Source organism: Pangasianodon hypophthalmus, chromosome 1, assembly GCF_027358585.1.
Source record: "Pangasianodon hypophthalmus isolate fPanHyp1 chromosome 1, fPanHyp1.pri, whole genome shotgun sequence".
NCBI lineage: Eukaryota > Metazoa > Chordata > Actinopteri > Siluriformes > Pangasiidae > Pangasianodon > Pangasianodon hypophthalmus.
The window spans coordinates 11,974,484-11,998,411 of record NC_069710.1 but is presented as its reverse complement, the minus strand read 5'-3'; the positions used below and the strand labels follow the sequence as shown (position 1 = coordinate 11,998,411).

At 38.0% G+C, this 23,928-nt stretch overlaps 1 protein-coding gene across 1 annotated transcript; it reads left to right on the top strand.

The window, feature by feature from the left end:
• The first annotated feature begins 838 nt into the window (after positions 1-838).
• LOC113533703 (glycogen debranching enzyme) lies at positions 839-23,046 on the top strand. Its single transcript, XM_026925978.3, has 33 exons — positions 839-990; positions 1,492-1,702; positions 1,844-2,013; positions 2,261-2,464; positions 7,453-7,634; positions 7,761-7,872; positions 7,948-8,071; positions 9,254-9,356; positions 9,441-9,538; positions 9,621-9,760; positions 9,982-10,169; positions 10,546-10,669; positions 11,907-12,070; positions 12,239-12,340; positions 12,514-12,669; positions 12,774-12,924; positions 13,040-13,164; positions 13,773-13,885; positions 14,088-14,222; positions 14,368-14,498; positions 14,588-14,724; positions 14,825-14,958; positions 15,523-15,698; positions 15,909-16,011; positions 16,180-16,405; positions 17,103-17,214; positions 17,858-17,993; positions 18,113-18,225; positions 18,356-18,567; positions 19,865-19,962; positions 20,343-20,430; positions 20,534-20,667; positions 20,753-23,046. Exons 1-33 carry the CDS (start codon positions 909-911, stop codon positions 20,886-20,888), a joined length of 4,620 nt encoding a protein of 1,539 aa, XP_026781779.3. The 5' UTR covers positions 839-908; the 3' UTR covers positions 20,889-23,046.
• The last annotated feature ends 882 nt before the right edge of the window (positions 23,047-23,928 follow it).

Below are 23,928 nucleotides of genomic sequence, written 5' to 3'. Positions count from 1 at the left end.
ATAACCAAACCCTGATCTGAATTGTTCTTCATATACAAACAATTATTTCATGATGCCAACATCAGACTTTAGTTTAAAATGTTACCATATATTGGAGGATCATTTTATCTGATGTAGCATTCCCCACCATTTTCCACTGAATGTGTTTTTAGTCCAAATGAAGTGATGCAGTTTGCTATTTTCATTATCAGATTTAATATGGAATATCACAATTTTTCGGGGGTTATTTATCAAATGTGTATACGTCGACTAATCTTTTAAGATTCAGTTAAAAAAACATTATAACTGGGGGTTCCCTTTCAGAAAAGGTTCTCAGCTGGGTGTATAATGCTGCTAAATGCGAGTGTTCATGTAAATTATATATGAATACAAAATACTAAATTAATACATACATTTACACTATACCTTTAAACTGTATATATATTGTATATTTATATTATACATTATATACAGTATTATGTACTGGTATACGGTATATACATTACACGACATACACCTTCTGTCACATTTATCACTCTAATTAGACATGTTAGGCACACCACATATTACATACATATCTATGAGTATTGTAGCAATAGGCTTAACAGGTTTTACCCTCTAAGTGTGGCTACCTTTAATAAAACACTCATTCAGAGTCTCATGGAGATTGATTCATTACGTCTCTGTTCCTTGATTCTCTGTCTTTGCTCTTAACTGAGTCTGAAATTTCTGTAATGGTAGACTCGGGTTTGCCTTCAATGTTCTCCTGTTCAGTTGTAAACATTTGAAGGCCATGTGTGCAAATGCACTATAAACCTGTATGTGTCTCCCTATATCAATACATAGAACATTGTTCCCTTGTGCCCCGCTTCATCATGCTGTTGCAGACACATAGTTACGTGTAAAGGGCATCCTAAAAAAAGAATGATATGCTCCACTGTGGACAGTCCAGGGTGCTCCTGCTCAGTGACATGGAGAGACTGGAGAAGACTCTGTTTCGCCTGGAGCAAGGTATGGTAAAGAAAATGTTACTGCACTTCTAAAAGCGTGCTAAAGATTACTCTGGTCTTCTTTGCAACAAGTATAGTCACTAACTTGAGATTTGTTCCTTATTCTTCAGTAGTTGGGACTTTCCAAGTCATGAAATGCAAGCCTCTGGATTTGTGTGTCTTGTATTTTGCACTAGCTAAGCATATCTCAGGAGGACCAGAATATCTCGTAGTTACAGATTTAGCAGCAGGCTTTGGTTTTTGTTTACCTTTTTTGTTCCATTCCAGAGTTGCTCTGCAGGTTGTACAGTTAAACATAGATGGGGCTAAGCAAGTGTCTTTCAAGTGTAAATATATTGGAGTATGATGCTGGATTAATGATGATAAGCATCAAGTTCAGGACAGAAAATATTGTAAATTAAAAAAAAAAAAAAAAGATCCAAGATCAAATCCAAGTACTAAGCCTAAAGAGCTCATGTTCATCTTTTTTTTTCTATGATTTATGTTTCTTTGCTTCATTAAGGCTTCGAGCTCCAGTTCCGACTAGGTCCAACTTTGCAGGGGAAGAAGGTGCACGTCCACACCAATTACCCTGCACCACAACAAAAATTCAACAGTTGTGAGTTTCGTGTCCTTGAGTGGATCAACCCTAGTGGGAAAGAGGATGACTCGGACAAGTATTGCAAACTGGACCTTGAGATTGCTGGCTCCTACCAGTACTACTTTGGGTGCGGGTGGGTGTTGGATTGTCTTTGCATTTTTCTTGTATCATTTTGAATCACTTTAAGATTCCATTCCCTGAAACTATTATTTTAATGAAAGCATTCCAAGCAGTGCTGTGGTCATTTTACCATCATCTATGGTTTTGCTGTCAGGAATGAGGAGAAAACTGGTGGTGGCTATTTTGTGGTGGATCCTGTGCTACGAGTGGGCCATGAAAGGAAGGTAATCCCTTTGGACAGTATCACCTCTCAGACTTACCTGGCTAAATGCCTTGGGCCACTGGATGAATGGCTAGACCGGCTTATAGTGGCCAAGGAAACAGGTGAGGATCTCAACAGGGTATCTAGCATGAAGATGCTCAAATGATACTGATACTGAAGTACTTTTGGTAGCAGTCCTATTGGTAAAATTGTTGATATGTTGGAATGACTGCCGTGGTGGGTTTTAGCATTGAAAAACACAAAAGCACCAAAGATGTGGTATGAAAAGTGTAACAGGGAAGGTAAAATAGCTAAAATACAGTTAAAGACTGACATAGAATATCATAGCAGAGCATTATCTCGTTCCAGGTTACAATATGATCCACTTGACGCCATTGCAGAAGTTGGGTGAGTCACGTTCCTGCTACTCCATTGCTGACCAGCTGGAGCTGAATCCAGATTTCTCCCCTCCGGGAAAGAATTACACATGGATGGATGTGGGGAACCTGACAGAGAAGATCAGGAAAGAGTGGAATATGGTTTGCATCACAGATGTCGTGTACAACCATACAGGTACAAAGCTGTAGTGACTGCCTCATGGCTCAAGTATACCTTTTTTACTGTCTTAATAATTGGCTGATGTGTGGTAGAACTGGGGGGTGGGAGGGTTCATTTGATATTTGGCCTTGAGTTAGTGATACATCAGTGACACGTCCATGTACTAGATGACTCAACCTTAATAATACGAAGTATGGTTTATATTAGAAAGGATAACACACAAATGCTTAACATAGATAATAATTTGCCAACATTAATCAGAAAATAATGGCTCTGCAGCCATTGGAGCAAACTTTAAGCCATTGGAGCAGACTTGGAGGACTTAAACCTTTCATATCCTCCAAGAACCCCCCTGAGATCTGCATTTTTCCATGCAGTTGGGAAGAGTAGTAAACTATTTCTTTCCTACTCTCCCCAACTGCATGGAAAAAAATGTTTTCCACTAGGAACAAAACCCTTGACCTTTTCAACTACTGGTTAGAGGCTCTGTGCTGCCAATGCATAACCAACCTCAGAGCAGAAGAGGTGTTGCAGTGGCAGCTGTCCTGGTTACATAATTCTCATTCAACATTCCCAGCATTCTGGAGGCTTTGTTGCTGTTGATTTGTTGATATCAATTTTGGAAACTTGCTTCCTAGAGATGGAATGATGTCTTAGTTGAAAAATGGGTCAAAATGTTTGGGACCGATGTGATCTGTGATACTTTGACTATCTGGCCAGCAAACTACTAGTGCTTGACAATAGTGTGGTCTTTTGACATTTCACTGACACTGCCTGGCTCTAAAAGTAGAGCGTGGCATTATCTCTGCCATTACTGTATTTCATTCTGTCCTCTAAGTGTGCTGGGAAGATGTCAACACTCTCTTTAATCCGGAGTAACCTTAGGAAACACCCTCTTGCCTGATTGTATTGGGATCAATGAATTGTGCATTGAACAATGTCCACTATATTTTACATAAAAACTATGACTCATACCTTTTCAGCTATGATGTCCTTCCACTCATCTGAGAGACTTCATTAGTTCTAACCAAACATTAGCTATTTGGTATAGACGCGTGAAGTGTTGTTGGAGTATCACATAGAGGCTCGATAAAGTTTCTGAAGGTTAAAGGTTAAAGGTTGTCCACTATGCATACAGTATACACACATCTTTACTCTGTGAGAAGTGAGGAGTAACAATCATAACCTTTAACTGAATTGCAAAAATACACTGAGCAAACAAACCACAGCAAATAGACCTTAAGCAGGATCAAGATTCTAAAAATGGTTCCGAACTTAGTGATTAGAAAGGAAATACCCTACCTGATCTTATTGGTATCTCATTGGTAAACTGTCTTTTATGATGTCCAAAATGAATAGGAGACACACAGGACTTTTGGACTGAAGATTTTTAGTATCCAGGCCATTGCATTGTCTTGTGGTTACAACTGTAGTACATAAAGTGAGCTGGACTTGCTGTCTTAAAGAACACACCGGCAGGTGAAAACAGTCCATGCTAGTAAATTGCTATTTAATTATTTCACCTTACTTGAAAACAGACAAAATGAGTGAGTTCATTAATTCTCTGGAGCTGATAATGACTTTATAATACCTGTTGTTTTATAAAACCTGTTGATATATTGGAAAGCAGCTTTGCACACATAAAATAATAACCTTTATTTATTTATTAGATGCAGTGGTGCAATGAGATGTTAGATGCAATGCATGTTATTAATAATCTGATTGTCCAATACACACAACTTGCAACAGTTACAGATCAGCTCTATTTCTTAATTTTTTGCTGTTTGGTGCTGAACTTTGGTTGGTAGTAAATGTGTTTCTAATGAGGTTAAAAGAGGCAATATTGTAATGTTTCATCATCTTCTGATCCAGATTGCAGGGGAACTAACTAAGAGGAAATGGTCTGAATAATTTTCCCACAGCCATGGTTTGAACAGCTTTGTTTGCATGTCCTAGTAAGACCCAGGATATCTTTACATGACTATGATTATAAGGAATTAATTGCTTTATATACCATGCTGAATATTATCCTATAAGGTTAACATAGTGAACCTGTGCCAGCATCTGGATGTTTGTGGTGGTGGGAATTTGCAGAAAGTCATTATGATCTTGCAGAACATCATTAGTAAAGGAACTAGAAAACAAAATGTTTCCATATCAAATTTAAGGAAGCCATTTATCTTCAGCCCTGCTCCTAGAGGGCTACCCATCTGTTAAGTTTAATTCTAGCCTTATTTAAACACAGCTGGCCAGGCTAAATTAGGATCTTTTAAAGAAACGTTCATGCTACACCTCATAGGAGATGAATATACAGATGTTGCATACCCATAACCCTACTCTGAAGCATAAATGAACCATAAATGAAACAACTGACATTCATTAACATGTGAACAACAGATTTACACATTTACAAGGTCAATCACTTGCCCTCATCCTGAAATCCAACTCCACCAGAGATTAAAGGATATCCTATGTCTAGATCTAAAAATGGCACATGGTATATGAATGTAATTTATGCTAGCTATGTGCAAAGTGTTACGTATGTGCACAGTGCATAGACACATTCGAAGATCTAAAAAGTTCAAGATAATTAATGCTGCAATTTGATTTCAAAAGCTAGAGTTTAGCTCTGTAGCCTGCAAAATTTGTCTAGATAACTTATTGATACCTTATATAACTGGTTTGATGAAAAAAATCATTGACACAATCTTTAGTTTTACACTGGAGATTAATGTAACAAACAAGTAATTGAAGTCTATGTCAACCAAAATCTTTCCAAACCAATTTTGGCTAAACCAATTAGTTAAGGGATTGTATTATGAATGTATATATAATATACACTCACCATCCACTTTATTAGGAACACTCATACACCTGCGCATTCATGCAAGTATCCAATCAACCAATCATGTAGCAGCACAGCAATGCATAAAATCATGTAGATATAGGTCAAGAGTTTCAGTTAATGTTCACTTCAAACATCACAATGGGGAAAAATCTCAGTGATGTCAGTTACTTTTACCATGATGGGCTAGTTTTAGTATTTCAGAAACTACTGATCATATAAACAAATGACCGCTCTTTACAACAGTGGTGAACAGAAAAGCATTTCAGAATGCACAACATGTCGAACCATGAGAAAGCAGAAGACCGGGTTCCGCTCCTGTCAGCCAAGAATAGGAATATATATATATATATATATATATATATATATATACACACACACACACATACGTACATACATACGTACATACATATATATATATATATATATATATATATATATATATATATATATACAGTCAGGTCTGGAAGAAATTGGACAATGACAGAGTTTTTGTGATTTTGCCTTTATACACCACCACAATGGGTTTGAAGATGTGATGAAAGTGTAGACTTTCAGCTTTATTTTAAGAGGTTACACAAAATTATGGCATTTACCATTTAGGAATTACAGCCATTTTCAACAAAGTACCTCCATTTCAGGAAGTGAAATTATTGTAAATATAACCATACTTTTAATATTTGGATGAAAATCCTTTGCAGTCAATGAAGTCTGCCTGAAGTCTGGAGCCCATGTTCTCAAAACTCAAATTCTGAGTTTCCTCCCTGGAGATGCTTTGCCAGGCCTTCACTGCAGCCACCGTCAGTTACTGTTTGTTTGTGGGTCTTTCTGCCTTCAGTTTTGTCTTCAGTAAGTGAAAAGCATGCTCTATTGGGTTGAGATCAGGCGACTGACTTGGCCATTGAAGAATATTCCATTTCTTTGCCTTCAAAAAGTCTTGAGTTGCTTTAGCAGTATGTTTAGGGTCATTATCCACCTGCACTGTGAAGCGGTGTCCTATCAGTTTTGTAGCATTTGGCTGAATGTGAGCAGAGAGTACAGCCCTATACACCTCAGAATTCATCTTGCTACTTCTGTCAGCAGTCACATCTTCAATAAGATTCCATTGGCAGCCATACATGCCCATGCCATAACACTTCCTCCACCATGTTTGACACATGATGTGGTATACTTTGGATCGTGAGCTGTTCCTTTCTTTCACCATACTTTTCTCTTCCCAACATTCTGGTACAAGTTAATCTTGGTTTCATCAGTCCAAAGAATCTTATTCCAGAACATGGGAGGCTTTTTTAGATGTTTTCTGGCAAAGTCTAATCTGGCTTTCCTGTTCTTGAATGTTACCAGTGGTTTGCACCTTGTTGTAAACCCTCTGTATTTACATTCATGAAGGCGTCTCTTGTAGATTTTGACAGTGGTACGCCTACCTTCACCAGAGTATTCTTGACTTCTGTTGATGTTGTGAAGGGGTTTTTCTTCACCAAGGAAATGATTCTGCGATCATCCACTTTAGTTGTCTTCCATGGTCTTCCAGGCCTTTCGATGATGTTGAGCTTACCAGTGCTTTCTTTCTTTTTAAGAATGTACTCAACCGTTTTGGCCACACCTAAGGTCTCTCTTATCTATCTCTCTTATAGATTTATGTTGTTTTTTCAGCCTAATGATGGCCTCCTTCACTTGGATTGAGATCTCCTTGGACTTAATATTGGTAGCTCCAGTTGAACAGCTGCCAAATGCCAACTCAATACCTGATATCAACTCCAGACCTTTTATCTGCTTCATTTGTCTTGAAGTAACGAGGGAATGGTTAATTAACTTCTTGTCAATTAACTTCTTGTCAGTCAATTGTCCAAATACCTTTGAGCTCCTGAAAATGGAAGTACTTTGCTTAAAATTGCTGTAATTCCTAAATGGTAAATGCCATATTTTTGTGGAACCTCTTAAAATAAAGCTGAAAGTCTACACTTAGATCACATCTTGATTGTTTTATTTCAAATCCATTGTGGTGGTGTATAAAGGCAAAATCACAAAAACTCTGTCATTATCCAAATACTTCTGGACCTGACTATATTTTTACTAGATCTATACTATACTATACTAGATCTACTGTATTGTCCTGTCCATATAAGCTGCTTTTTGTTTTGTTTTTTCTTTTGAGTAGCAGTTAACAGTGAATGGCTCAGACTCCATCCTGAGTGTGGCTACAACCTGGCGAATTCTCCACATTTAAAGCCAGCCTGGATACTGGATCGAGCTCTCTGGCACTTCAGCTGTGACATTGCCAATGGAAAATACCATGACCGAGGCCTACCAGCGCTGTTTGAGGATGAGAAGCAGCTCAGTGTGAGTTTATGGGCTTGGTTATAACCTAGTATAATTATTACTGTATTATACAACCAAAGCTCTGTTCATAGAAATCTGTGAAAAATTCCAAAATCACGACAGCCGGACCACACTTTCTGTCTCCAGACACTCCGTGAACTCCTGTGGCAGGAGGTTTTTCCTCAGCTGAAGCTCTGGGAGTTTCTCCAGGTGAATTTGGAAAGAGCTGTGGAGCAGTTTAATAAACTTCTACAGGCCAGTGAGTGTCTCATCTCATTACACTTGCAATGTAAAAGTTCAGTGCGTCCTTTTGACTCGTGTTCTTGTACTGTAGGCAAATTGGCTGGGGTAGAAATGGAGAAGAAACAGAAGCTGAAGATTATACAGGATCCACAGTTCAAACGCTTTGGCAATACAGTGGACATGAAGGTGGCCCTGGACATGTTTGGCAGGCACACGTGAGTTCCAGATCCTCAAGGGTCAGTACTCAAAAAGCAATGTGATTGGCCAGATTCCCAAGGGGTCAAGGATTGTGTGTTAATATGCTTAGATGACTCTCCGGCTCTCCTTATGTCTCAGGCTCACCTTACTTGCTGCCAGTATTGGCAAAGTGAGATGAAGTTCAAGAATAGATTGCCTGAGCAACTGGTCTGCTCTGAGTAGTAGTAGTTAGTATTAGTTTCTGGTGAAGGATGAGAAGGAACTTCTTTTAAATATTACATTTGGTCTTGTTTAGACAATTCAATGATTAAGGTACAACTTTATTGTCATTGTGCAGAGTACAAGAACAGAGCTAATGAAATGCATTTTTTCACATATCCCAGCTTGTTAGGAAGCTGGGGTCAGAGATAATACAGTGGTTAAGGGCCTTGTACAAGCAACCAACAGCAGCTTGATAGTGCTGGGGTTTGAACCCCTGACCTTCCAATCAGTAACGCAGCACCTTAACCGTTCAGCCACCACTGCCCATAACTGCCCATAACTGCCCATACCTGCCAATTTAACTTTTTTTCTGATCATTCCAGCATAAACTGCTGGAACGTTATATTCATATTGTATATTGCTTCTCTCAGCCTTAAGTACACTCGCGTCCGTAAACATACTATCCGTAAACATCACAATATGATAGGCAGCATGGAATATACAAATATGTCACAGAATCATTGGTGATCCTCAACCAAGCAACAATTCATTAATAACAAAGCACTTATGAACAAGAACTAGTTGCCAGACATAGCGCAGGAGGCATGACATTATTGGTTTTATAAATTGTCCTGCTATAAATGTTGTGTAAGTAGATTACTTGGAGTAATTTAATCTATATTAACACCTATAAATCCATTAGCTTGTCCACCAGGGAGGTAGAAGCTCCAGTACGCTACCAAGTCCCAACTTTTGGTTGCCCAGAAGCTTAACAGACCAGGCTAAAAATGGTAGCTAACTGAAAGTCTGACAAGCTAGTTAATAGAGACACAAACAAGTATATAAATTATCCTTATTTTCTAAAAAGTTTTGTGCAGTTTTGTCTGCATTTCCACCAACCTGCATATTTTTGACTGTCTGTCATTTGCTCACGTCAATTAACTGAACATGAACATTCATTTTTAATTTAAATATAAAATCTCTTTACTAACTGACAGGAATGGCATATCAGCGATACAAGTGTGCTGTGATGTGTTCAAGAAGAGTTTGGAGGAGTTGAACATGGAGTGCTATAAGGAAATGCACGACCATCATGAGAAGGTCTGTCCTGGTTCACTCGTTTAAATCCATAAAAATCCTCCATGCTATGTTTAATGAACAGTACATCCTGGTGTTTTTGCTTAGGCTGTAAACTGCATAGTGGAGACTATAAGATATGAGCGTCTTGCAGCAAATGGTCCCAAACTTGGCTTGGTGACCAGAAAACATCCTTTGGTGCCGAGGTAAGGGTTTGTGATGTTTGATTTGTAGAGATATTGAACAATGCTTAGAACAAATCTTAAATGAGTCTTTTTTCCAATGCAGATATTTCACCTTCCCATTTGAGGACATGTCATTGGACAAGGAGGAACTGCTGCTTCAGAATGCAGATGATGCATGTCACCTCCAAGCTCACAACGGATGGGTGATGGCAGACGACCCTCTCAGGAACTTTGCAGAACCAGGTAGAATGCAATGTCTAGATTCACTCATAGTTTGAACCATAATTACCAAAAAGGAACCCCTAGGTAGGGCACATTTTTTGCACCCAAATACCACTTTAGCAGCTAATCAAGGCTTGGAGACCACCAATGACCAGTGGAACTGGAAAATTGTTCTAGATTGGTGTTTTCCATGTCTGGCTTGGGATATTCTATTTGAACTTGTTAATTTTCCCTTCTACCAGGCTCTAATGTCTACTTGAGGAGAGAACTAGTCTGCTGGGGTGACAGCGTGAAGCTCCGCTATGGCAATAAACCTGAGGACTGTCCCTATCTTTGGGAACACATGAAGAAGTACACAGAGATAACGGCCAAACACTTCTGTGGTGTGCGGTTGGACAATTGCCATTCCACACCTCTACATGTGGCTGAGGTGTGCTTTTATAAATTCCTGATAGTGCATACTCATACTTCTGTGAGACATTCCACATAATGTTATTTAGAGGTATTATATCTAAGGGGATGTGATGAGTAGTGCTGTGGCATCTAATGCATTTTTAAATTTGTAACTGTTGGCACATTATTTGCTATCACTTGCATAGAGTGTTATAGTACATGTTAACTTTTAATAAATGTAAAAAAAATTACTAACTTAACCAAAAATTAATGAAATTTGTAGGTTCTGAAACCAGACTTTCAGTAATTGATTCCCTGACTGATTGACTGCTAGCTAGTCCAACATGATGAGTCCAACTGTACTGTGACTAACATTGTGAACCCATTATGATGTTTCATATATTGTGTTCTAGGCAATGTTAGCTGCTGCCAGGGCAGTCAGGCCCAATCTGTACGTGATAGCTGAGCTATTTACAGGTAGCGACCAGCTCGACAATATCTTTGTTAACCGTCTGGGGATTACGAGTCTCATCAGAGGTACTGAGAAAGGCTGGAAGAGGACTTTGTCTACTTTGAATGTTAAAACTGATGTTATATCTTTCTCCATTAATACATGTGCTGGTTTCAGTTTGATTGTACTAATGCAATTGTAATGTACTGATTTGTCACCACAATTAACTCCCTAGATCCTGGGCTTACCTTTGTCCATTTTGCACACCTTCTCATGCTGATGCTCTTTGCATGCCCTTTGCCTTTCTGCTCTTATCTCCGTTCTTCTTTGCATTAACCTTACTGCCTTGACTGGCTTTATGGCTGCAGTATATGCTGAGGATAACTCGTGAGAGCAGGCTGAGCTCTTCACACAGAATCAGGACTCACCTTGGCATTACCTCCCTCATCTGGGGTAAGAGTGAAAGAGAGGAAAATGCATGGAGACCAGTGCTTTGATCTGCAAGATTCCAAGTCTGGCATGGTGTTATAGAACTAAAAGAACCATTTCTGGTCCTTATAGTGTGCATGGTGTTTGCAGTAGTGACAGAATCTCTGCAGTCATTGCAAGTACGCCCATGTAATGTACAGATAGTCCACACTGTTAACAGTTCTGAAGTTGTCTTGACCATAAGTGAATACATACAGTCTCAGTCCAGACTTTGATTAGCCTTTTCCACCAACTAGGTGGAAACTGCTGGTGTTGGTGCTGATTCTAGTGACAATGTCTAATCTCAAACTAATGCCTAATCTTGAACTCTTCCGCTATTTTGTACCACAAAAAGAACTAGTTCTCGTCTACAAAAAGTGTTTGGTCTAAACACTGGATCTGTTTCAGCTTCAAAAGTCTGATAATAAATACTGTATAATGCAGTTACCTGAGGTATGTTAGAACTAAATATCCATTAGTTTCTAACAGACTTCAGGTATGTTAGAAACTGGAACACAAGTTGTCTTTAGATTTGAAGGACTGGATTGAAACCCCCAGTGTTAACAACTTACGGCCTTGACAAATCGTCACTGACACTGTTAGATATCTACAGTACCTTCCACCAGAGTTCAGTTCCCATCTGTATCTGACACCCAATCAAGCCAGTCAGTGTGCTTACAAGGCATCGATTAGCAGGATTAGGTTGGTAAGAAGATGGCTTGAACTAAACTTTGTGGGAAGGGAAGCTCATTGTTGTAGTCATGAAATATAGGCAAGCCATAACTGAACCTTAGTTCAGCTGTGTTAGTTGGCTAGCATAAACCGTCCCCTGACTTTGACTGTGTTTTGCTCCAGAGGCAATGAGCGCTGGGGACAGTCACGAAGAAGGCAGACTGGTGTATCGCTTTGGCGGAGAACCGGTTGGTTCTTTCATCCAGCCCAACCTAAGGCCTTTGGTTCCAGGCATAGCACATGCTATGTTCCTTGATGTTAGCCATGACAATGAGTGTCCTGTCGAGGTTAGTAAATAAGGAGGTCTCACAAGGCTGGTACTGAGTACATGAATTATCTAAACACTGTAGTATCGCTAGAACTAAAGCAAAATACAGATCTGATTGTGGTGCTTTTTGTAGTGAACAGTCGTTGCATTCTTGTGTAAATGTCCACTTTATTTTCATTTATGAAAGGTTCGGTCTGTGTACGACTGCCTCCCAAGCTCTGCAATTGTGTCTATGGCGTGTTGTGCCACAGGCAGTACTAGAGGATATGACGAACTGGTTCCTCATCAGGTAATGAATATAGCACACTTTAGCTGCTAACAGTTACCCAAGCTAGCCTTGACTTGTGAATGGAGTGTTATTTTGGTCTCAAAATAAATTTGCTAATCTAAAGCTAGATCAGTATTTAGTAGATTGTCTATTCTTTGGTTAGTTAACCTTTATACGTAAATATTTTGCATCAGATTTCAGTGATCACGGAGGAGCGTCTGTACCCCAAATGGAACCCAGATGCCCTGCCTTCATCTCCTGGGGAGGTGAACCTCCAGTCAGGCATCCTGGCAGGGAAGCTGGCACTCAACAGGCTTCACCATGAGCTGGCTGAGAAGGGTTTCACACAGGTCTGCATGACACTTAAGGCCTAAATAAGCTGGGCTTTGACATTAAGTATCTTGAAATGAGAAAATTCTAGAGTTTTATTTTTGGGCATGTTTGTGTTTTGTAGGTCTACGTAGACCAGCTGGATGAAGACATTGTGGCTGTAACCAGGCATTGTCCAAGCACACACCGGTCTGTGGTGACTGTGTCTCGAACAGCTTTCAAAAACCCAAAAACACACCACTACAGAGAAAAAGTGTCTCCTTTGTTTATACCAGGTCTGCATACCATCAAACAGAATCAGACATGTTTGAGTTTTGGAATTTTAATGAATATTTATATTTATGCTAAATCATAATTATATGACATGCTGAACACACTCCTACTGCATAGGCCAGATAAATGAGGTGATCCTGGAGGCACGTACAGTGGAAAGAGATACTGGCCCCTATGTGAAAGATGAGAAGTGCATAAACGGCATGCCTGAGTACACAGTGGAGCTCAAGGAACAACTCCAGGTAACCTGAGCCTGAGTGAGCAACATGAGCTCAAGGAACAACTCCAGGTAACCTGAGCCTGAGTAACAACCCCTGGGCAGGATGCCATCAAACTGTTACATCAGCTGGAAAGAGCAACATGCTGTAATGTCTAATAAATAGCTTCAGGGGATTGAACCTGTAAACAGTAGTAAGTTATCTTAATTAGAGCTAGAAACTGCATAAAATTATATAGGACATGAATGGAGCATGAATGGAGATTTATTCAGAACCTAAAAAAAAGTGCAACACGGTGTGCAAAATTGTGCACAAAGTTTTGTTTTAGGTCCCTATTTGTCTGATTTTATATCCAGCCCCATAGATATATAATTTACAAATAAATGTAGGCTTTCACTTATATGTTGATGACACACAACTATCACTTACTTATCAGTTTGGCCAGACTTAGCAGCGCAGGTATGTAAAATGGATAGTTTCTACTGTCACATAGCCTGTAGGTTCATTTAATACCATTCCAAAAACAAACAAACAAAATACTGAACCAAGGAGGAATGGCAAAAGAATAGCAAAAGCACAGAATCACAGAGAGTCCAATAACTGTGGACGTTGTACTGATTTTGTTCTGACAGCTTAAAGACAGCCAAGTTGTGAAACAAGGAGATACCACAACAAATGGTGGCAATGAGTTTGTCCAGGAGATCGTGTTTGATCGTCTCACTCCAGGCAGCATGGTTGCTTTCAGGTAAACAAATATACATCTAACACTGATTATCTAGAGATTACTGCACCATAGGTCTGCACTATGTTCACTTGAAGTGTGAACAAAAGGCAACATTTGTTACAGGGCTTTACATTCAGATTTTGTTCTCTGAAAAAGATCTATCATCACTTCCATGTTAATTTAATCAATATCCTGTCAATGATCTGTGGCTAACCTTGTGCAGGGTGAGTCTGGACCCAAAATCTCAGAACTTGGTGGGCTTCCTGCGTACTCAGCTCTATCAGTTTAATCGCCTGTACAAATTGGGAAGTCTGACCGACCCAGATGTTCCTGGCATCCTGAAAACTTCCCTGAAATTGTAAGCATACTGAATTCATTCTGGTTTTTTCTTCATTTTGAGGAACCTCATTATTTGTGGAAGTTGACTTGGTAGATATACATTTTTTGGATTAAACTGTGATTGTTGTCTCAAAGAGTGTAATGTAATGTTCTCTATATTAAAGCCTCATCTCCAAACTGTCCTTGGCTGAGCTGAATGTCTTGCTGTTCCGCTGCAATGATGAGGAGCAGGAAGACGGGGGAGGATGCTACAATATCCCATCCTGGATGTCCCTGAAGTATGCAGGCCTTCAAGGTACTAAGGACCAGCCTACAACTTCCTTCTTTGTGAAGTAAACTATTCTTTTCTTCTGGAATGCAAGACTCTTCTTTTTTTTTACAAAGGGTTCATGTCAGTGCTTTCTGACATTCGGCCCAAGAATGACCTTGGCCACCCCTTTTGCAACAACTTGAGGCAAGGCGACTGGATGCTTGACTACATTAGCTCTCGTCTCATGAATAAAGATGGAGCTCTAAGGGAGGTAAGGCAAAAAAGCGTATTTTTCTTCACATGTCCACTATCGTATTCTTCTGAAAATGAGTGTCTATAAGATTTGGTCTTACATTCTTGGACTGTCTTAGGTAGGGAAATGGTTCCACGCCATATTCGACTACCTAAAGAGAATTCCACGCTACCTCATTCCATGTTACTTTGATGCCATCGTTGCTGGGGCATACACTACAGCTGTGGATGTTGTCTTCAACAAGATGTCTAGGTTTGTCCTGCCTACTTTTTTGTAGCTTTCTAACTTAAAAATAGTATTGTAGGGAAGACCAACATACCACTAACATTTTCAGCCATTTTTAAGATATATTTATCATACGTGCTTCATTTTTTATCTTGGCTTTTAATTTAGTTGCTTTTTCATTTGAATGTGAATATTTATTGTATTTTCAGCATTTTAAGATTTTCCTGCTTGCTTTCTATTTGTTCGTTATATTGGTCTATACTTCAGGTTTCACCAACCAAACCAACTACCAACCTTCCAAGCAGCAATCCACTCACACACCCATCCATTCATCCATCAGTCCAGCCATCCATTTACCTACCTATCTAACCATCAGTACACCCACCCAGCTGGTCTATCTAAACATCCAACTACCACTGACCCACTAACTGATCTAATCAGCCAATTCTCCCACCCACACATCAATCCACCCATTCTTCCATCCACTTGCCCACCCATCCAACCATCAGTACACCCACAAACCTAGTCAGTCACTGGTGCTTTGGGATGTCTGTGTGCTCTTTATTCTGATTGGATCTATTAAAATTACAGCTTTGTGCGGGTTGGTTCAACCCTGGTGAAGCAGTTGGCATTGGGCTCAGTGCAGATGTGTGGTGTGGGCCCCGTGCCTGCTCTCCCTGCTCTTTCTCCTGCCCTGCAGGATGTACCGCATCGCCTCAATACTATCACCAAGCAGAACGAGCAGTGCTGTGTGTCACTGGCTGCAGGTATCATGACTTAAGACTCAAAGTCAATGGAGACAAAACAGACCATGTCTGCATATTGCCAGATCATAAGCATGTTTGGTGTCCAAATTTTGCTTAGTAGTTTCCTTATAATTTTGCACTGGAGCTATGAGTCTAACAAATAATAGAACTCTGTTAACCACTTAATATTATGTATTCTGCATTTTTAAAATTTTTGTTTTCCTTATACAGGCTTACCTCATTTCTCATCTGGAATTTTCCGCTGCTGGGGCCGAGACACGTTCATAGCCCTGCGTGGCCTCATGCTGGTCACTGGAAGACATGAAGAGGCAAGGTACACTTCAACATTTAGGTTTGGAGTATGTAATATACTGTACATGCCCACCTGGAAATACTTCATTGAGAAATGTTAACATTGTTACCAATGAATCTTGAAGATTTTTCAGCTCTATAATATGCTCACCATTACCATTAGTGTTCATATTAAAATGAACATTCACAGGAACATTATCCTGGCCTTTGCTGGTACTCTGAGACACGGCTTGATCCCCAACTTACTTGGTGAGGGTACAAAGGCTCGCTACAACTGCCGGGATGCTGTGTGGTGGTGGCTGCAGTGCATCCAGGACTACTGCACTATAGTTCCCAATGGTGTGGACATCTTGTCGTGCCCTGTGTCACGCATGTACCCTACAGATGAGTCTGAACCCCAGCCTGCAGGCACTGTTGTAAGGGCAAGGGAGTTGTCGTGTATTGTAATTGTGTGATGTTTACATTTCGTATTTACAATTATTAATTCGCCAGATGGTTGTAGTCAAAGTGGTTAGGTTAGGGGCACATCAGTGGTTCTCTGTTGGCCCTGGGTTTTCAATTCTAGCTCAGAACTTTAACTAATTCCTCTCACCGACATGCCTGTGAAATGCCCTGCTACATTCTCAAATCAAATGAAAAGTGTAGCACTGGTTGGGATTTATTGGGATTTATTACAGAGAAGTACTGTAGAATAATGTTTTTTTTTTTATATTATTTGTACTTTTAAAATTATGTTATGAAATATAAACAATTTATGTTTTATTTTTTTTTCACCTCACAATAAATGTATTTCTTTAATTAAATAGTTTGTAATTATTTATATATTGAATTATATAACTATTTTAAGTTATTTAATGTAATTAGTTTTGTGCATTTTTATTAAACTACTACTGCTATGACTAATAATAATGAAAAAAAAAATTATTATTTAAAAAAATATATATATAATTTAAAAATAATAATACATATTAAATAATATATATATATATATATATATATATATATATATATATATATATATATATATATATATATATATATATATATATATATTTAAATAATATATATATTATATATATTATTTAAAAATAATAATACATTTTATTTCCCCAGGACCAGCCTCTGTACAACATCATCCAGGAGGCAATGCAGCGCCACATGCAAGGCATCAAATTCAGAGAGCGGAACGCCGGGCCACAGATCGACTGCAACATGAGAGATGAAGGTCAGCCAAGTTCTTAAAATTATTTAAATGGCCTTGTAAAGCTGCCAGATTAGTAAGGATTGAAACAATTGGGAGCATGCTGTTATAGGAAAATAATCAACAATGAAGTAGGTAATTTTTCTATAACAGCATGTCCCGAAATGTTTGAATCTTTTTCTACTACAGCAATTTGCCAGCGATTACAATATTTATTAATTCAAGAACATATCTTACTTTTTATCAGTTTATATAGTTTATTTAATTTCAAACAAGTTAGTTCCCATTATCACTTATGTTCACCAGCCTCTGTTATTACTTTCTTGAAGTTAATAAGACAAAAAACTTTAAATTCACAGCGTTACCTCAACGGACACAAAGTGCTGACACTGGGGACTCCTTACAAAAATACTAAATGCACCTCTCCTCATAGTAAACTTTGCTTGCACCCAGAAGCACTGTTAGAACTGATATAGAAAATGAATCAATACCTTCTGACCAATCACAATTGAACTGAGAATTCAACAACACTTTGGAATATTACAAAGCAGTATCTACTGGAAAAAATAAAAATGAATAGTGAAAACTATTTTACAATTTTCTACAGTGGAATATAAATTAATTTTATATTTTTATTGCTCCTTTACTATCAATTTATTATTTCCAGGATTTAATGTTGATGCGAAAGTAGACCCAGAAACAGGCTTTGTATATGGGGGAAATCGATTCAACTGTGGGACATGGATGGACAAAATGGGTGAGAGCGACAAAGCAGGGAATCGTGGGATACCGGCAACGCCCAGGTACTGCAGCTGTTCTTCTTTCCTTTCATGAAGTCCAACAAATAATGAAATGAAATTAAAGGGGGGTCAATAAAAGACAGAAAGCAAGTGGCCTGTTATTTATTTATTTTTTATTTCAGAGACGGCTCTGCAGTGGAGATTGTGGGTCTTTGTAAGTCCACTGTGCGCTGGTTGACCCAGTTGAATCAAAGCGGTCACTTCCCTTACTCTTCCGTCAGTGTCCAGAGAGATGGTTTGTCTTTTCTCATATTATGTCCTGAAACACTTGAACACTCTGATAAGTATGAGATTCACCATGAATCATTGTTGACACCATAATGGACACTTCATTATGCCTTACCACCACTGTTTTTTTTCTTCAGGTGTAACTCACACTGTGTCGTATGAGGAGTGGAACCGCAGGATCCAGGATAACTTTGAGAAGATGTTCTATGTGTCTCCTGATCCAGAGGAAAAACATGAAAAACATCCAGAGCTAGTGCACAAAAGAGGCATTTACAAAGACACCTACGGTGCCTCCAGTCCCTGGTGTGACTATCAGCTCCGGCCCAATTTCACCATTGCCATGGTGGTGGTAAGCACATACAGTGGGCTTTGAGTTCGCTAAGAAAAGCTGTTAATTTCTTCATACCTAAGAAATAACAAACTTGGTGGGTGTGCTGTTATAGGAAATTAGTCAGTGATAGGTGTGGTATGGGCCGATATGGGCAGAGTAACTGTTACACACTGAAATTGATCATTTTCCGCTAATAGCATGTCCCAATTTACCAACAATTACAATTTTTCATTTATTAATGAATGACACCATTGTTTTTTTTATCCATTTATAGTTAATGTTGTGGAATGTCAGTGAAACAGGTTAGTTTATGTTTCTTTCTATTGAAGTTAAATAAAAAAACAAAAAAACAAGCAGACAAACAAAAAAATACTGCTTGTCTGATTAACAAGTCTTCCGTCCTAAAGACTTTCTCGTGATGGAAAACTGTTTAACCAAGTTAACAAAGCACTGACACTGGAGACTCCTTCCATAAGTGTTGCATCATCTAAGAGAAAAAAAATTTCAAAAAAATTAACATTTTTTAAAAATATATTTTTATTATGATTTAGATTATATAGAGCGTTCACATATGGATGACCCGTTACTATAGAAACATATAAGATAGACGCATTAATATAAAGCTGTCATTTGAATTACAGCTGGAACTTCTGTCATAGAAAATGAATCAACACCTTCTGACCAGAGCTGTGTTATAACAAACAACTACTGCTCAGATTCAACTACTGAATGGTGGTTGATTGGTGGATGGATGGTGGAATGGATGGATTGATGAATGAATGGATATATGGAAGGATGGTAAAATGGATGGATGAATGCTTGAATGGATTGATGGATGAATGGTGAAATGGATGGACTGTGTAATGGATGGATGGATGGTAGAATGGATGGATGAATGGATTGATGGATGAATGGTGAAATGGATGGATTGATGAATGAATGGATATATGGAAGGATGGTAAAATGGATGGATGAATGGTTGAATGGATTGATGGATGAATGGTGAAATGGATGGATTGTGTAATGAATGGTGGATGGTAGAATGGATGGTTGGATTGTTGTATGGATGGATAGATGGTTGAATGGAAGAATGGATGGAATTGAAACCCATCTGCAGTCTCAGTTCATGTGGCCCTCTGTGCAATATGTTTGATCATTCTGACTGCTTTTGGTAAATAAGAACAATAACAACTTGTCTGAATTCTGTTACAAAAAGCTGCTCATTCTAATTCTTGATAGTTGAACCAGACTTTTGGCCCCACTGGAGACATAGTGCTGGTTGTACAAGCTGTTTACAGTAGATTCTGTGTTTCAGGCTCCTGAACTGTTTACACTGGATAGAGCATGGGCAGCTTTAGAGATTGCTGAAAAGAAACTGCTTGGGCCACTGGGAATGAAGACTTTAGATCCAGAGTGAGTATATTTAACGTTTTTGACAAATAAAATGTTATAATATGGCCACCTTGAGTCACTGGAACAGCTTCAGTGCACCTTAGCATCGATTCTCTGGAACTGTACTGCAAGGATGAACACCCTTCTTCCAAAAGATTAGTTTTTAATAAATGTAACACCCTGGACAACCACTTTAAAAAATACAGTATATGCTTTTTCTGAGAGTTGTTTTTATCTCATGGCTAATAAACTAAGTAAACAAAATTATTAGAGATTTAGATTAAATGTTTCATGCATCTTATGTATCAGGATTTCTATTTACATATTAAATTGTATTTCTATTGCTAGGCTCAGTGTATACATTTCTGAAAATTTTCTCTTTCATTTTTCACATTTCACAGTGACATGGTTTATTGTGGCATCTATGACAACGCCCTGGACAACAACAACTACAATGTCGCCAAGGGCTTCAATTACCACCAAGGACCTGTACGTCCCCTTCCCACCACCTTTAACAGCATATGAGATAGAAATTATCGATGATAAAAGTACTTATCGTCCTTCCTTCTTGTGTTTTGTCCTTCCTTACCAGGAGTGGCTTTGGCTGGTCAGTTACTTCCTCAGAGCCAAACTGTACTTGGCCAAGCAGATGGGCCAGGACGTGTACAATCAGACTGTGATTCTGGTCAAAAACATTCTCTCCAGGCATAACATCCACTTGGAAAGGTACACCAAGAGAGCTCTAAAACATATTTCTCAAGCAGTTTAGGAAAAGTTGAATGTTTGAATAGTCTTTTTTCGTGTATTCTAGATCTCCTTGGAAAGGTTTACCTGAGCTGACCAATGAGAATGGACAACACTGCCCTTTCAGTTGTGAGACACAAGCCTGGTCCATTGGCACGATTCTGGAAGTCCTGTATGACCTTTACGATCCTGAGACCTTGTAGATTCACTGTTTTTCATTAACAGCAGGATGGTTGTCCTGTACAAGCCACAAACGGGCCTTGAACTCATTTCCTATTCTTTAACTTCCTCATCTCTTGCTTAAGGAACTATCTGTATATATCTAGGCATCAGTAAAAGGAATAGTTTGGTGAAAAGTCCCATTTATATACTGAAGACATGTCTGCTCTCCAACAATTGCTTCAAAGAATGGACGTCTATCCCTACCAAACCACCCATCAAGCCATAAATTTCCATAATTTCTTGCCATGCATTGCTCCAAAAACCTAGTCAGCACATGCCACCAAATATGTCTTGGCTGATTACTTTTGAGGAAGTGGAAAATTGTGCAAATTTAATTTTTCACTCTATATTACCGTTAATTAGGATGCTTCTCGTATAGATCTATATATTACACCACCATAAAGCAGCTGATGATGATATGGCTCCTAAACTTCCTGAAGCCTATCAGTGCAAACAGAAGAGTGTGTATATGCTGTTCGTTTTCCTGGGTAAAATCTAAAGCCATACTCTTTCATTCTCAAAAGGTTGGGCAGGATGTTATGGCATAGTGATTCTTGAAATCAATTTCCTTTAGATGCCTGAAACCTTTTTATAACCAGTATATGGTAGTTGTGAGTAGATTTTTTTTAATCTCTTTTTTATTACAAACTGTGTAGACAAAATTATTAGAGCTTCAGCTTAAGGATTTTCTGCTCAGATCTATGTAGCTCACTTTTTCTTAAGCTCAATTGCTAAAGTTTGCTAAAAGAAAATGAAAAACATAATGCAAAATATAATGCCTCTAATATCACTAGATTTTTCTTGAGTAGAAGAGTCAGAGACAGAGTTTTTTAATAGCGTCTAGACTACCACAACATGTGTATTTAAATTAGAGAAAATGCAGACTGAAGAAGTAGATCAAAGATAACATAAACGCAAGAGCCATTTAAAAATAAACATATAAAACAAGAATTCAAATAACCATCTACTAAGAGTCTAATATATTTCTACATGAATAGTCCTACTTGTTTTAATTGAACAATAGGGTCTCCACGCTCATTATTTGGGAAAGCTTATAAAATAGCACTTGATGCAGCACATCCTGTTTTTGCACTAGAAATAGTTAAATATCTACTATTAATTCATGTCTGTACATTGTAGCCACAGGATCCCAAATCGAGGTCCTGAAATCATAATGTGTGCATGGGATATAGGCAATTTTGTTGTGCCTTTAATTGACTATTTTGGCGTTGAATTAATAAAATGCCGATGTTCGCGGATAACTAATTACAAGGTTTCAGCATTAAATACTGCTTGATAATGATGTCTTCAAATGATGCACGCAGTAGTCTCGTTTTTAGAGAAGTGCCATTTTAGAGGCAATACAAACATAATGCTTGATGATTAGAGTGTAAAAAGTCTGTTTTTCACAAAGAATTTCATCTCCTGGGAAAACAAAACTGGTCCATGATATTGCTTAATTATTTGTGGTTTGTGGTGAGGATTTTGTTTTATTTTATTTTTTGCATGGTATTTGCCTTTTTGCTGTCTGTTGAATCACTACATAAACTTTTTTTTTTTTTTCTAGTTGTGTGATAATAAACAGTCCACACTTCCTAGTCCACTAATAATTTGGAATAAAAATCTGATGCAAACTCATGCATCTGCTAATGCCAAATTGTTGTCTGGTTAATACTAAAAATCTATTTCTGATTTCTATTTCTGACTGATTTCTCATGCCTTACATAAGACCACTGAGTATCGTTCATAATGTTACAGTTCCAAGCTGTTCATGCTCATGGCAAATATTTATTCTTGTCCTTTTGTCAAGAACACATATTATGCTCTGTGTGGACGCCTGTGTGATAGAACACACCACTATTCTGAGTTAATTAAAGGTGGTCCTGTAGTCTCTGTTTGCTGAACGAAACCTCTGAAATTAATATTTAAGCATGTACTTGATAAATGAGGCCTTTATTATGCTTTATGAGAGCGAGACACAGTTCCTGTGAGAGCAGTGTTGCATACAGAGCATCCGATCTCTGATACAAGGTATGTAAATACGCTTGAATTTATGTTTACTGTATAGTAATTGATAGATTTTCTCTCGGATTTAATGCAAGATTATGGAATTTGTTGATGCACCCAGGCTCTCTATGGTCAGTATATATTTTTATGTCTAAGTAACAATAAGTGACAATGAGACAAAAAATACATTTTGTTAGAGTGGAATTCTAGTGTAAGTTTCTTTGTAAATGTCTCAGTTTTAACATACAACTGGTTGGTACATTAATTGATGGATATTTTTTATATTAAATTTATTATAGAATTATAATCACTTCATAATTAGTATAATGTTGTAAGGCTACATGACATAGACACAATGACTTCATGACAATTATTATTATTATTATTATTATTATTATTATTATTATTATTGATTGTTACATTTAAGAGGGTGGATGTATTCTCCTCTGTTTAATATTTCACCACAGCACTGTTAGATTCTCGCTTCTGATTGCTTAGAAATTACATTATTTTTTTCAATAGTAAGAGCTATTGTAACAGTCAGTATGTTTTCCAGCACAGGAAAGTCTTCAGGACATTTTTTTTCTCCCTGTAACATGACAAGCTGTAATTTTTATGGCTTATTAACTCCAAGAGACAGAAAAAAGAAAGGCTGTTGAGAGAACGATAACATGAACTAACTTTATTCCACAAGGTTAAATGTGACTATAAATGGATAAAAAGTAATTCTTTAACCCTTTCATACTTTGTGTCCACACTTATGGACAGTCAATTTATGGATCTTTTTTTTATATTTTAGGGAAATATAAATATGTAAATCACCTTCAAATCACTGGAGCATTACTGTAAATTGACAAAAGCTTCCCTTTTTGTTTAGACTATTTGTCTTTCTTAATTTTTACTAACTTTCTACATAAAATAAAAAAAGAAATGACAAAAAAATTAGAGTAAAAAATGTTTTTTGCCTAGGAGTTTTTTTTTAAACTATTGTTGTTTTGGGGTAGAGGGTCATGC